The following is a 13,819-nucleotide window of genomic DNA, read 5'->3' as shown; positions in this document are numbered from 1 at the left end:
GCATTAGGCTTTTCTGTTCCCAGACACATGCTAGTTTTTAGGTCTCACTTGTGAAACGAGGACTTGGAGGTCAGAAATACAGCACCCGCCAGCTCCTTGGCGTCTCCGTGCTTTACGGTTTGTGCGTAACTTCACCCGCGAGGTTCCTGCAGACACGACCCCCGCGCCACCTGGGTGGCTTCGCGCGTTAGCTGGGAACGGCGCCCGGCCTGCTGCGTTGGTTTGGGGCGGATCCACCCTCTCCTCGCCCCCCTCGCCGCTCCCCGCGGGGCGCCCCCCGGCGGCGGCGGCGGCGGGGCAGGCGTGCGCAGGGCCCGTGGCCACGGGAGCCGGCGGCGCCGCGGGGGGCCAGGCCGCGCCGGCGGGGCAGAGCGCTGCGGCAGGCCGCCCCCGCCGCGGCAGGGCCCAGACCCGGCGGAGCAGGAGGGAGGAGGGAGGAGCGGCGGCGCCGCGCCGCGCCGGAGCGTGGCGGCCGCGGTCCCTCCCCCGCCGTCTGGGGGCCGTTTCTCCGCCCGGGCCGCGGCTGCCGGCGGCGACTCCATGCGCTCGGGCCGCTAGTGCGCAGCCGCGGCGGAGCGCAGCCGGGGAGGAGGAAGCGGCGCGGCGCGGGCAGCAGGAAGAAGGCCGAGGCCAGCGGCGGCCCATGGCTCCCCGAGCGGGCGGATGAGGCGCGCGCGTGCGGGCCGCTAGCGCTCCCCGAGGCGGCAGCTCCGGCGGGCGAGGCGCGGCCGGCCCCTCTGGCGGTGGCGGCGGCTCCGTGTCGGGGGCTCGGCGGCAGCACGTCCGGCTCCACGTCGCCTCCTCCGGGCTGGTGTTATGGCCCCTTGGGGGAGCGCAGAAGGCTCCCCGGCTTGGAGGTCAGCGCGGCTCCTGCTCCTGCTCCTCGTCGTCGCCTGTTGCGGTAGGTGCCCGCGCGGGAGCGGCGCCAGCCGCCCGCCCCCGGCTCCCGGGCCGCCGCCGGCGGGGGAGGGGGAACAAAGCGGCCTTTCTGCCGCCCGGCCCCGGGCTTTCCCTTGCGCTTCCCCTTTCCCTTCCCCAGCGTCCTCTGCCGAGTTCGGCGGCCCCGCGGCCTGCTCTGCTCCCCCCCCCCGCCAAGCTGAGGGGGTGGAAATCTCCTCCGAGAAGTCCCTAAAACTGCGGCCGGGCTTCGGCCCAGCTGCCCCGGCCTTTCTCCTTGGCAGCTGTGTGTAGCTGGGACCTCGGGAGTTGGCGTGCGGCTGCCCGCACAGCCAGTCCCCAAATCCTCTGAGTCACGAGCAGCCGGCGGCCGCTGGCAGGGGAAGGGGAGCAACCCGGGGGCTGTTCCGCGTCCGGCCGGGCCCCAGCAGCGCACGGCCCCGGCGGCGCACGGCCGCGGCCCGCGTCGGAGCGCGGGGGGGTCAGGCGGCAGCGGGGCTGTGCGGCTCGTGTGTGACACATCGGCACAGGCCTTGAGGCCCTTCCCGACCTCTGCTTCTCTTCTGCCTCTTCTCCCCCCCCCCCCCCCCCCCCAGTTCGGATTAAAATTTAAACCCGGGTGTTTTGTTCTTTGAACAAAAATGATGTTGATGAAAAATATAGGGATGTTTTAGTCTACTTACTTATATTGATTCTCACAGTATATAAGTAGCTTCTGCAGACCAAAACCCGGATACTTTGGAGTGAAAAATGCCCCCTCCTCTTCTTCGGGAGTTGTGTGTGTTTCCCACGCTTGAGACTAGGCTGTTCTGTCCGTGGGCCCCACGGTGTGGGAAGCGCCCTTCGGCAGAGAGGTGGGCATCAGCCTTGCTCTTGGGAAGTTATAAACAGCGGCTCTGAGTTAGCGATTTCTTAAGCAGATGCCTTCGTTGTAAACATGTGAGTGAGCATATTGAATTGGAATCTGTTTAGTAAAACAAGCCTGAGGCCTGAACTTCAAGGTATTTAGGGTTTTTCTGTGCAAAGGGCTTCGTCTGGCACATACCTGTGCTGCCAGTATCAGTGTAAATTCTAAGTGTAGGTGTACCGCATAAATTTGTAAGAATATTTTCCATTTTATTGATAAAGTACATTTACACGTGTAGAAGTTAGGTAGGGTTCTTCTGATAGAACTACAGCCGATAGTTATGCTGGTACTAAAAAAGGCTATGCTGTGGAGAAGCTCTTAAACATTCAATTTTTAACACTCCCTAATCACACTAACAGTGCTAGGTACTGACCACTCTTGTAAACACACACGCGCAAAGGCAAGAAAAAAAGTTTTAGAAAGTATATAGGCTGTTAAAATCTGATATGTCAAAAGCTAAGGCAAAGCGTCAACTTGAGAGGAGTTGGTTTATGGTGGAACAGGAAGTGATAGGAAAATTTCAGTCCTGGGCACGTTGAGTTATCCTTACATTTGTATGCTTAATGTACTTGAGAAATTGAATTCCTTTGCAAAGGTTTTTAAGGAATTCTGTGTATTCATTTCTTATACTCTGTCACCACAGAATTCAAATAAAAGCCAAATGATAATTGCTGTGATACACCTGATTCAGCCTAACTGCAGTAGATAACTTGAGAGAGTGATGCTGTAACTTATGCAGTATTGGCAATATTTCCACTATAAAATATTAAACAACAAGCACAACCTTTAGTCAGAGGTTGTCTGTAGTTTAAGAAATAAAAATCTTTGCTGAGTGACATTTTGCATAGGCCTTTAATCAAGGCTTTCCAAAATATAACCAAGAATGAAGTCTCCATAACTTTCTTTTGTGACTGCCTTGCTGAGAAACACATTGCCATCCATCGCCTCTATTGCCAGGAAGGGGAAGCCGCTTCAGATTTCTATCAGTGTGCTGTCTCATCCTTCATGAGGAATTAGTTTTCCCTAACAGTTTTTGGTTATAAATTTCTGAAGTTTTGTCCTGTCTCACTGCTTGAAGGAAAGGAACTTTTTTCTCCCCAGTCAAGAGCACCCAAAAGGAAAGCAATTATTCACTATTTAAGTATAGCCTTGTCTCTGGCTGTTGTTTTTGTTTCTCTTGTTTATTTCTTTTGGGAGAGGGAAGCCGGAGTGGGAAAGATTCCCCATTAAAGAATATTACTTTCCTTTACAACTGCTTTTTGCTCTTCCAAAGTAAAGTAATTTAATATCTACGTGAATTTCATCAGGACATGGCTGACAGCAGTGCTCTGGCCTGTGATGTGGATCCTGAGCAGAACCATTTAGATCTCATTGTGTTACTGCATGTTAAATCTTTGAATACAGTAGATGGTACTCCAGGTAAACACACTTTGGAAAAGCAGCAGTGCATTGCTTTGATTGGCTTCCATTACGAAGTTGCACAGCTGTAATATCTAGAGTTTTCCGTTAATTAAAATACCAAATTCACTAAGATTGATATGTGGGCCTTGTGCTTGCCAGAGAGAATGTGTTTCTCTGTTTTCCTGTGGTTAATGAATTTTTCAAACCTTCCTTCTGATAATGACTGTAATCATAAAAACTTGAGAAGAAGGAATACTGATATATGAAATACTGGGATAGCATAGACTAACAAGAATTTTAGCTTGGTAGAGTACTGGGCAGTAATACTCATTCTTGATATGTCTAGCCTCCATGCTGAGTTTAGAATTTTATATCAGAGAAATATGTGATTGTGCATCTCTCTGTATAATTCTGTTATGGCTTTTACTGGGACAAATATGAAGGCATTTTTGTATATCTCACAGGCCACAATCAGTTGTCTGTGTTCAAACTAAAACTGTGCGTGGCATGAAGATAGCTTCCTTTTTGGGGGAAAAATCTCATTTGAGAAATTGGTGTTGTTCTTGAGGGCAGAGTTTTTCAAAGCAAAGTTTGATGAATGATCAACTGGAAATCAAATGAATCTTACTTATTTTCTTGTTAAAACATCAGTTTAGATTTTAAGCCAGACTTCATTTTGTTTTGCTTTAGTTTAACTCTTGGCAGGATGATGATTTATATCTTGCTGGTACTGTAATGCAGCATTTTCAGAACCAGTTAGGGAGGGATTGGCATTTCAGAGTGGAGATTGAGTTACAAAAAATCTCTCTGAAGAGGCATAGTGCAAAAGCTAGAGCATGCTTCATTTGGGATGTAGTCTGAAAGTGTGGATACTCAGCTTCCTCACATTTCTGGAGAATTTTTATTACGTTAACTATACCTGTCACCCCACTATATTAATTTGAATTTGTGTTCCACTGAACAGAAGATTATAGTGAGTATTTATAGTGTTCTCTATAGTTGGTAGTAATCAATGCTGATGTACAGTAGATAAACTTCCTTGTGTGTTTATGTGATGCTTCTAGCATCACCAGGTATAATGAGTATAACAGAAAGATATTCTGGGTAGTAGGACTGTGTGACTGAAACAGTTTGAAGGTAAAAGTTGGTGTCAGATACAGATCAGTCTTAATCCTCCTCATCTCCAGGATGGATTTGGCTTGAAACACCGATGACTGAGAATCAGTACAGGAGGTCAGAAGATGATTATTCTCTGGTATTGAAATTGAAATAATGTTGTATGTTACTACTGAGACTGCAACTCCCTTGACATTGTTCTGGCCCATTAGAGAAAGACGTATTACACTTACAAGCTTTATAACATTTAGTTCTAGAGTCCTACTATTCCAGGTTTCTATGGTACAAATGTTACGTGAGGTTTCATTTGTAAGTGATTATTTAGTTTTAAGTTTAGGCAGGTAAAATTGTTGTAAAAGTTCACTGGTCTGGACCAATTTTTATTTCACATCAGTTTGATAACGATGGTATGAGGAAGAATGATGGCTCATTCACCCTGTTTGAAATAATAGTTTGAACATGTAAGCAAATAAAGCCTGCCAGCCAGTTTGTTTAATTTCCTAAAGAAGTTGCGCTGTAAAGCCAGAACAGACTGTCCTGGAGGAATGGTTTGGCTTAATAGAGTATTCTACCTTAAATTCTTGAATGTCACTTTTTGTTGCTTTTATGATATACTGGACAAACACATTTTGCTAAGCTATAAATCATGTTATTGGCAAAACTGCTGCATTTAGTATATTAGAATGGTTTTGTAGTCCTTGAAGGGAAAACATCCTAATTTTAATGACGTATCAATTTATATTATCTAAAAGGTTCATCATCTGTCTGCTGTTCGTGCAAATGTATATTCAGCCAGCTGTTCAGAGCCAAAGTTAGGTCTGTAGCCAAAGTATCTGTGATGTCACTTGGAGAATACTTGAGGGGAGAAAAAAAAAAACAGATTCTGGACAACCTCATAGCAAAAGGAGTTTGAAAATTTAATCTAATGTAACTGGTATGATTATAGGTATGCCATAAATGAGAACATCTTCAGCCAGAGGAAGAGCAGAGAGGTACTTGTAACTGGAATCAGGACAGAAGCCACCTGACTCCATTCCTGTCATCAGAGCAAAACATAGTTAGCACAACTTCCCCCCGGCCTGTCCTTGCTAGGAAAGGAAGAGCTCTGCTGGGTTAGTGTTGTGAAGGCCATACGGGTGAATTTCTGTCTGACTCCTTTACTTTACTTCATCCTATTTCAGTACCAGTTACAGATGGGTATCTGTATTGTTTTCAACTAATCCCTAAATATATTATTTTATATTTGTCCTAGCTAAAACTTGGGAGTACAATTAGTTTTGTGTTTCACTAACAGATCTCAACTCTTAAACCAAAGTTTAAGAATTTATCTTTGGTATATTAGAGACACAGGTAGCCTTGCACAGATCACTTTTTATCATGTGCCTCAGTTTCCCACGCTGTGGAAAGAAATTTTTTTCATACTTATGAAGTATAATTCACTAATGCCCTTACAAAATATTTTAAATTCTTGAGTAATTTGTACAGTGCAAATAGCATATTTTTTATTTTCTAGATCTCTCTGCATTTTCCAGTTTGTGTTACATTTATACTGTCCCAGATAGTTAATGACAATGTTAAACATGATCAGCTGAGATATCTAGCTAGGCATTATTTGAAAGAGTGCGGCTTGTCAACAACCTTTGATATATATATTTTTTAAACTGTCTCTCAGTTCACACAACAGTACTCTTACTCAATTTAGAATTGATAGCTATAATATTTTACAATACTGATGATTATTGAGGTGTCAGTTGGTAGACACAATTCAGTCTACTTAGTTGACATGACCGTAAGAAAACGTATAGTACCAGTGTACTTAAATATTATGTAAGTTGATTGTAGCTCTGAGTTAAAGTACTTGAAGCCTCTCTCCTGTGTTTATTCCTGCAGTAGAAACAAATGCTTTAAGTATTTGAAGTAGTAGGTTATATGGTACGGTACTCTATGAAAACTGTGTTGTTCTGATTGTGTTTTCTCCACCTGATTTTTTTTTTGCAGCTGTTACTTTGCTAAAGCTTTTTTTTACATGAAATTTTACAGTTGCATTGAAATACATAGTATTGATTCTTGAGAATATCTAAGTTTTAACTACTAAAATTAACATAAATGACAGATCAATACAAATACTTTGATAAGCAGTTCACTTCTGAATCTTTGTTTTGGACTTGCTTCTTGGAACAGATGCTTAGAATTTGGTTATACTGTGTAACTTCTGCTACATTGTTAGTTTGTTGACAATAGCGTTATTTTTTAAAATAAAACCTTTTTTAACAAGGCAAGCATATGTGATAGCTATTCACTAGAATTTTTCCTTCTGTTGTGTTTGGCACTTGTAATTTTAGGCTATGGGGGAATTCCTGGTAACTTCCTCATCAGTTTCACAAGCAGCAGCTCTCTGGAACTGGTCAGGAAAAAAAAAAAGAAATGAAATACTTGTTACTGGATTAGAAGTAAGCTAGCAAGGAAAAATAAAAGCAAAAAGAAAAAAAAATTAAGGAAAGCTTATGAATGGAGCATATTTTGAAGGAAAAAAATCGAACTAAAACACTTGATATAGTAGCTTGAATTGTCATAAGATTTTTCTCCCTCTTTCTTTTCACTGAAGTGTCTCGTGACTTGCCGGTGCTTTCCCAGATACCTTTAGTGGGTTGCTGAAATTTATTTGAAGTGAAAGAAAGCCGAACTTGCTCGCTGTTACAGTAAACTGTGAACTTTAATGAAAGTAGTGAAACTGAACCAAACATCTCTATGCTGTGTTACAGTGTATGGTGAATGTGTGAACTGTGTATTAGGATGTGGATTGCCTGTGTTTACCCATCTGATTGTGTATTTGTAATTCATGACTAGCCTTCCCTTAACTCAGATGTTTCCTCTACTAAGTGGAAGCCCCTGTGACTGACTTTAGGTAACAGCCCAGAGCAGAATTTTTAAGTCATTTGCTGCTAGAAAACAGTAGAGTGATCCTATAACAAGCAGTGTGAGTGCACTTGGACAGGTGGTAGAAGACTATAATGAAGTTACTTGTGTTTAAAATTTAGGAAAAAATTACTCTGCCAGAGGGTCCTGTAACTTAGGTTCAAAGCTGGAGTAATAAACCAAGTGTGAGATATGGTAGGTTGTTACTGTTGCATGAAGGGAGGACAAGGGGTAATCAACTTTGCCTGCCAGAGCCCTCCTCAAAAGGACTTTCACTGAGTCAGGTTCGCAAAGTTGATCAAAATAGACAATTTATTAAAGCGACAGATCAACAGGTTCAGGATTGCCAGTGATAAATGCACTTACTGCAACAAATTCTACTTTTTCTGAGCTCAAACTGATAAATAAGCGCTTTCAACAATGGTATTTTTCCCGGGGTAACATCCGATGTTGTCGGAGGCGCAAACCTTACCAAAAAGGCGTCCCTGTTTTGGGGAGGAGAGAGGTCCAGGCCCGTCGACCCGTCCGTAGGTTGGTGTTCTCGTCCTCGAAATGGAGGATTGTTTATGCGCTGAATTTATACTCTTGGCGAGGTAGGGCTGAGTCAAACACTGTGGGATGTTTGGTCCTTGTCGAGCTCAGTAGAGGGTGTCAATGGCTGCTGGCCTTTATTTTCTTTTGCCCCTATCAACAACACCAGGCTGCAAGACTCCCGCCTTGCCCCAGGTGTCATTTTGGGTAGAGCAATGTCAAGTGGTGAGACCTCCGCCTCACCCTGGGTGTTGTCTCACCCCTCACCAGCATGGGCATCAGGCCGCAAATCACCCTTTTTATCCACTGTTTACCCCACGGCAGGGAGGATCACAGATAATCACGGACCATTATCCCACATAGGTCCCTCTGAAAGTACAGATTGTGGGAATAGTTTTCCTGAGGAAAAAAATTTAAGGAATTTTATTTATCCTCTAATTTATACTGTCTTACCAGTAATAAGTTCTTTGTACTCAGTGATGTCTCTTAAAAATTTAGTGGCCTTACTCATTTAAGGAACTTACCCTGTAGGAAGAACTTTTTAGTTACTGAAGGTCAGCAATTTATAACAGAAAATTTAAGTATTGTTGGTGTATCTTTTAGAGGGAAAACTTATATTCATGTATTCTCACTTCTAGATTTTAAGTGTATATGAATTTCCATATGACTTTTGGTTCCTTTTTTTCTACACCATACAAAGTCTATTAGAATCCAAGAATAAAGTAGTACCCTTACAGGGTTTCACTTCTACAAGATTATATTTTGAGTATCTCAGGTATATGAAAATAAAAACTCACATTTTCAAATAGTAGTAACTGGGGCTGAGACAGATAATGAGTAGGTCACATGCAGTAAATAAATCCTTATATATAAAAAGTGCTGCTCTCATTGCAGAGTTTTAAATGCAGGTTTTAACTGCATTTTCCTGTAAACACAGCTTAAAAAAAAAAATCCTCTTCAAAGAGAGAATGATTCTTGAGTCCTAACAAACATGCTGTATTATTCATAATATTCTTGTATTTACTCCAGTCTGCTCTCCATGCTAGTAAGCAATTACATTTTTCTGCTTGCTCTCTTCTAAAGAAGTGCTCGGAGACAGTGCACAGGGATTTAACTTGCAATGCTTGTCTAAACCATATGGAAATATTTCTAACTGAACTTGGAGATTACCTATTTCATTTTTCTCCCCAACTGTTTTTTTTTTTTTTTTTAGAAATCTAGAGACATTTTTCTTCTCCATGGTGTGAACATTGGTTTAAATATTCTGTAAGAGAGATTTCTTGGCAGGTCAGGAAAATGAATGATAAAATCATGATTCATGTGTGTCTTGATCACAACAACATGCAGCTGGAAGTAGTTTCTGGGATCGATTTGAGTAGTTGTTTAATTAGTTAAAAAAAAAAAAAAAAAGCATCTCTCACCAGAGCAGCTTTCCATTGTTCCTATGTTTTGTATCTTAAAAGTACTGAAAAAACAACCAGTTCCATTGCTCAGGGTTAGCTAATATCTGTGGTTAGAGATGGTTCATGAAGACCGGAAAACTGGGATAGCAAGGGCAAGAATGATTAGAAAGAGTCTTGAGAAGGCAAATTTATGGCTCCTTTACAGAGTGGCAGAACCATTCTTTAATATGGAAGAGAAAGTGCAAGGTGTCTTGGGAACAGCTGCTGTTTAGGAGGCTGTGAAAATAGAAGGGAGTAAGGGAACCAGCCTTCTTTACTTTCAGGGGTGTTACAGTGACTGAGTGAGCATCTAATCAGTTTAAGATGATACTCTTATGTATAATCAGCAAATGAGGGAAAGGGTTTGAGTGCAGGAGAAGCTTGAGCGTAGCCTGGGGTCTAGCCTTCAGACCTTCCAAGAACTACCAGACAGGGAAGCCTTACGGAAACTTCCACTTCTTGCTTCATACTCATACTTTAGAAGATAAGTGAAAGATCTGACTGGGATCTTTGAGCATTTTAGTAACTCAACATATGGCTTTTATCAGCATTTTGAAATATCCGTTTTGTACACCATTGTGTACTCCTGTTTCTTGCGGGTACTGGCGTTTGGGAATTCTGCCTTCTCCAGCTGCTTTACTGCTGGATGTATCCAGGAGCTGTGTGTTCCTAGAATCTAGTTATTTCTGACCTCCACATTGCTGCCAATCCAGTTGAAGCTGTTTTCAGTGACTGTCGGCTCCTACCTGGATGTTGTCTAGTCATCTTCAGTCCCTGTCTTGAAGTTATCTATTGTGTCTGTCATCTACATGAACTGTGACAAAATTTCTGTAGTATCAGAATTCTAATGTAAATGACAATCCAATATACCAAAGCCAAGTGATGGTATTACTAACATCCAGTTAAGTCCACAATATTAGCTTTCTCTTTCTTATTCCAGAGTGGAAATCTGGGACAGTACTGCCCTTTTGTCTTTACATTGTAGATGAATGAGTCTGGAAGAAGGAGCAGAGCCATATTCTCCTTCCTTAGAGAAGAGCCAGTTTGCTCCAGGATCAGTTGAAACAGCCAGTGCTTGTATGTGGTGGTGCCTTTGGGGTCCATGAGGAGTTTTGCTGGAAAAGGAGATCCTTTATTCTAGGCGTACAGATTAGAAGGAGCAACAGGGCTGCAAACTACCACATAGTGAAATCCCCCAGGGATGATTCCCTTTGAAGTCAGATCTGACAAGAGTGAAATGTTAAGGTTGAGGGGAGTTGAGAGATCCCCTCAGCACTGCCAATTAACCAAAAGTTCTGGTAGAGCTTCATAGTGACTTTTTTAGTATCTGTATTATGAAAAATTCACCTGTATATCCACCTTAAAATGTTAATTGAAAGCATGGGGGTCAAGAATATATACGCGGGCTCCAAGTGAAAAAGTCTGCTTTGAAGCCCTTTCGCTGGCTTGCTGGAACTCTCCTGAGTTTGTGGCTGGACAGAGGAGGTGGATCTGAACTCTGCATAGCCATTTAGAGCTTTGGACATGAAGGAATCGTGCATAAAATGCTTTTGAAAATGATTAATAACAAAAGTAAAGATGAATTTAAAGTTTTAATCTGAGATCCTGCTTGGTGACCATAGGGCAGCTATGGGAAACAATGAAGCACTCAGAGCATCTAAATTTGAAATAAACATCCATAGTTTCTCAGGTACATGTGCATTATTAAAGTAAATTGGCCACATCAAACAGCAGGGGTTTCTTTTTCCCCCAAGGGAGGTAGGTGACTGAGGGAAAGGAGGTCTGAACTAGCTTTAAAGTTGTAAGATGTTGAACACAGTTTATAAATAATAGTTGAACAATATGCTTTATATAACAGCAGCTACATAGAAATTAGAACATGTAGGCCTTATGTCTGAAATTGATCTTGTGCTTGTTACCGTGCTATGTCATATTTTTTATGCCAATTTAAAATTCAGTGCCGTTCTTTAAAAAGGGTGTAGGAGCAAGTGCTGATTTTTTGTTAACAAGTAGGCTTTTAATAGAATGGAATGTCTGTCTGTAAATGTGTGTGGGGGGGTATTTTTTATCCTTAATATTACAGCAAGAATTAGTGTGTTAAAGCCTAATTTACCCATTATTCCTTTTCTAGTTGCATTCCTTAATAAGGAAATCCTATTTGAACCATTTTTATGTCCTCTGTAGATCCCTTTTGTAATACCACAGAATGAAGCAGACCTTCTCATGTCACAGTCATCTATTTAAAAAAATATATATGTTACAAAGTACTGTATTCCTTAGAGTAAAACTTCTCAAGACACTGGATTTATGCATTTGTGCAGAGCAGGCAAAGAGATTCTGTTATCAATACACAACTTTGTTTTCTAAATCAAGTTTAATTTGTTCTGTGCTTAAGATGGCAATGGATCACACAGAATCACACAGAATCACTGAGGTTGGAAGGGACCTCTGGAGATCATCTAGTCCAACCCCCCTGCTCAGCAGGGTCACCTAGAGCACATTGCACAGGATTGCATCCAGGCGCGTTTTGAATATCTCCAGAGAAGGAGACTCCACCACCTCTCGGGGCAACCTGTTCCAGTGCTCTGTCACCCTCACAGTGAAAAAGTTTTTCCTCATGTTAAGATGGAAGTGTCTGTGTTTCAGTTTGTGCCCATTGCCTCGCGTCCTGTCGCTCGGCACCACTGAGAAGAGTCTGGTCCCATCCTCTCGACACCCTCCCTTCAGATACTTGTACACATTGATAAGATCTCCTCTCAGCCTTCTCTTCTCCAAGCTAAACAGGCCCAGCTCTCTCAGCCTTTCCTCATAAGAGAGATGCTCCAGTCCCCTAATCATCTTTGTGGCCCTTCGCTGGACTTGCTCCAGTAGTGCCACATCCCTCTTGTACTGGGGAGCCCAGAACTGGACACAGTACTCCAGATGTGGCCTCCCCAGGGCTGAGTAGAGGGGGAGAATCACCTCCCTCGACCTGCTGGCACCACTCTTCCTGATGCACCCCAGGATCCCATTGGCCTTCTTGGCCACAAGGGCACATTGCTGCCTCATGCTTAACTTGGTGTCCACCAGCACTCCCAGGTCCTTCTCCACAGAGCTGCTTTCCAGCAGGTCAACCCCCAACCTGTACTGGTGCATGGGGTTATTCCTCCCCAGGTGCAGGACCCTGCACTTGCCTTTGTTGAACTTCATGAGGTTCCTCTCTGCCCACCTCTCCAGCCTGTCCAAGTCTCTTTGAATGGCAGCACAGCCCTCTGGTGTATCAGCCACTCCTCCCAGTTTTGTATCATCAGCAAACTTGCTGAGGGTGCACTCTGTGCCTTCCTCCAGGTCATTGATGAAGAAGTTGAACAAGACTGGACCCAGTACTGACCCCTGGGGGACACCGCTAGCTACAGGCCTCCAACTAGACTCTGTGCCACTGATCACAACTCTCTGAGCTCTGCCATTCAGCCAAGTCTCAATCCACCTCACTGTCCACTCATCTAACCCACACTTCCTGAGCTTGTCTATGAGGATGCTATGGGAGACAGTGTCAAAAGCCTTGCTGAAGTCTAGGTAGACAACATCCACTGCTCTCCCCTCATCTACCCAGCCAGTCATTCCATCATAGAAGGCTATCAGATTGGTTAGGCATGATTTCCCCTTGGTGAAGCCATGCTGACTCCTCCTGATCACCTTCTTGTCCTCCACATGCTTGCAGATGGCTTCCAGGATGAGCTGCTCCATCACCTTTCCAGGGATGCAGGTGAGGCTGACTGGCCTGTAGTTCCCTGGGTCCTCCTTCTTGCCCTTTTTGAAGACTGGGGTGACATTGGCTTTCTTCCAGTCCTCGGGCACCTCTCCTGTCCTCCATGACCTTTCAAAAAGATGATGGAGAGTGGCTTAGCAATAATGTCCGCCAGCTCCCTCAGCACTCGTGGGTGCATTCCATCAGGGCCCATGGATTTGTGGGTGTCAAGTTTGCTTAAATGATCTCTAACCCACTCCTCCTCCACCAAGGGAAAGTCTTCCTTTCTCCAGACTTTCTCTCTTGCCTCCAGGGTCTGGGGTTCCTGAGGGCTGGCCTGAGCAGTAAAGACTGAAGCAAAGAAGGCATTCAGTAACTCTGCCTTCTCTGCATCCTTCGTCACCAGGGCACCCACCCCATTCAGCAGCAGGCCCACATTTTCCCTAGGCTTCCTCTTGCTGCTGATGTATTTGAAGAAGCCCTTCTTGCTGTCCTTGACATCTCTTGCCAGATTTAATTCCAAATGGGCCTTAGCCTTCCTCGTCGCATCCCTGCATACTCTGACAACATTCCTATATTCCTCCCAAGTGGCCTGTCCCCCTTTCCACTTTCTGTAGACTTCCTTCTTCTGGCTGAGTTTTGCCAGGAGCTCCTTGCTCATCCATGCAGGTCTCCTGCCTCCTTTGCTTGACTTCCTACTCATAGGGATGCACCGCTCTTGAGCCTGGAGGAAGTGATGTTTGAATATTAACCAACTCTCTTGAACACTCCTACCTTCTAGGGCCCTCACCCATGGGATTCCTCCAAGTAGGTCCCTGAAGAGGCCAAAGTTTGCTCTCCTGAAGTCCAGGGTTGCGATCCTACTTGGTGCCCTGCTGCCTC

General features: G+C 44.1%; 1 protein-coding gene across 1 annotated transcript in view; it reads left to right on the top strand.

Moving 5' to 3' along the window:
• Positions 1–601: 601 nt before the first annotated feature.
• The window catches only part of LRP12 (LDL receptor related protein 12), a 65,969-nt gene continuing 52,751 nt past the window's right edge, over positions 602–13,819 (top strand). The window contains exon 1 of the mRNA XM_067290407.1: positions 602–901. Within this exon, the coding sequence (XP_067146508.1) occupies positions 817–901 (85 nt within the window). The 5' untranslated portion in view covers positions 602–816. The remainder of the gene's footprint in view (positions 902–13,819) is intronic.

The sequence above is a fragment of the Apteryx mantelli genome, chromosome 2, assembly GCF_036417845.1.
Source record: "Apteryx mantelli isolate bAptMan1 chromosome 2, bAptMan1.hap1, whole genome shotgun sequence".
NCBI classification, from domain to species: domain Eukaryota; kingdom Metazoa; phylum Chordata; class Aves; order Apterygiformes; family Apterygidae; genus Apteryx; species Apteryx mantelli.
This window is presented reverse-complemented; position numbering and strand designations above follow the sequence as displayed.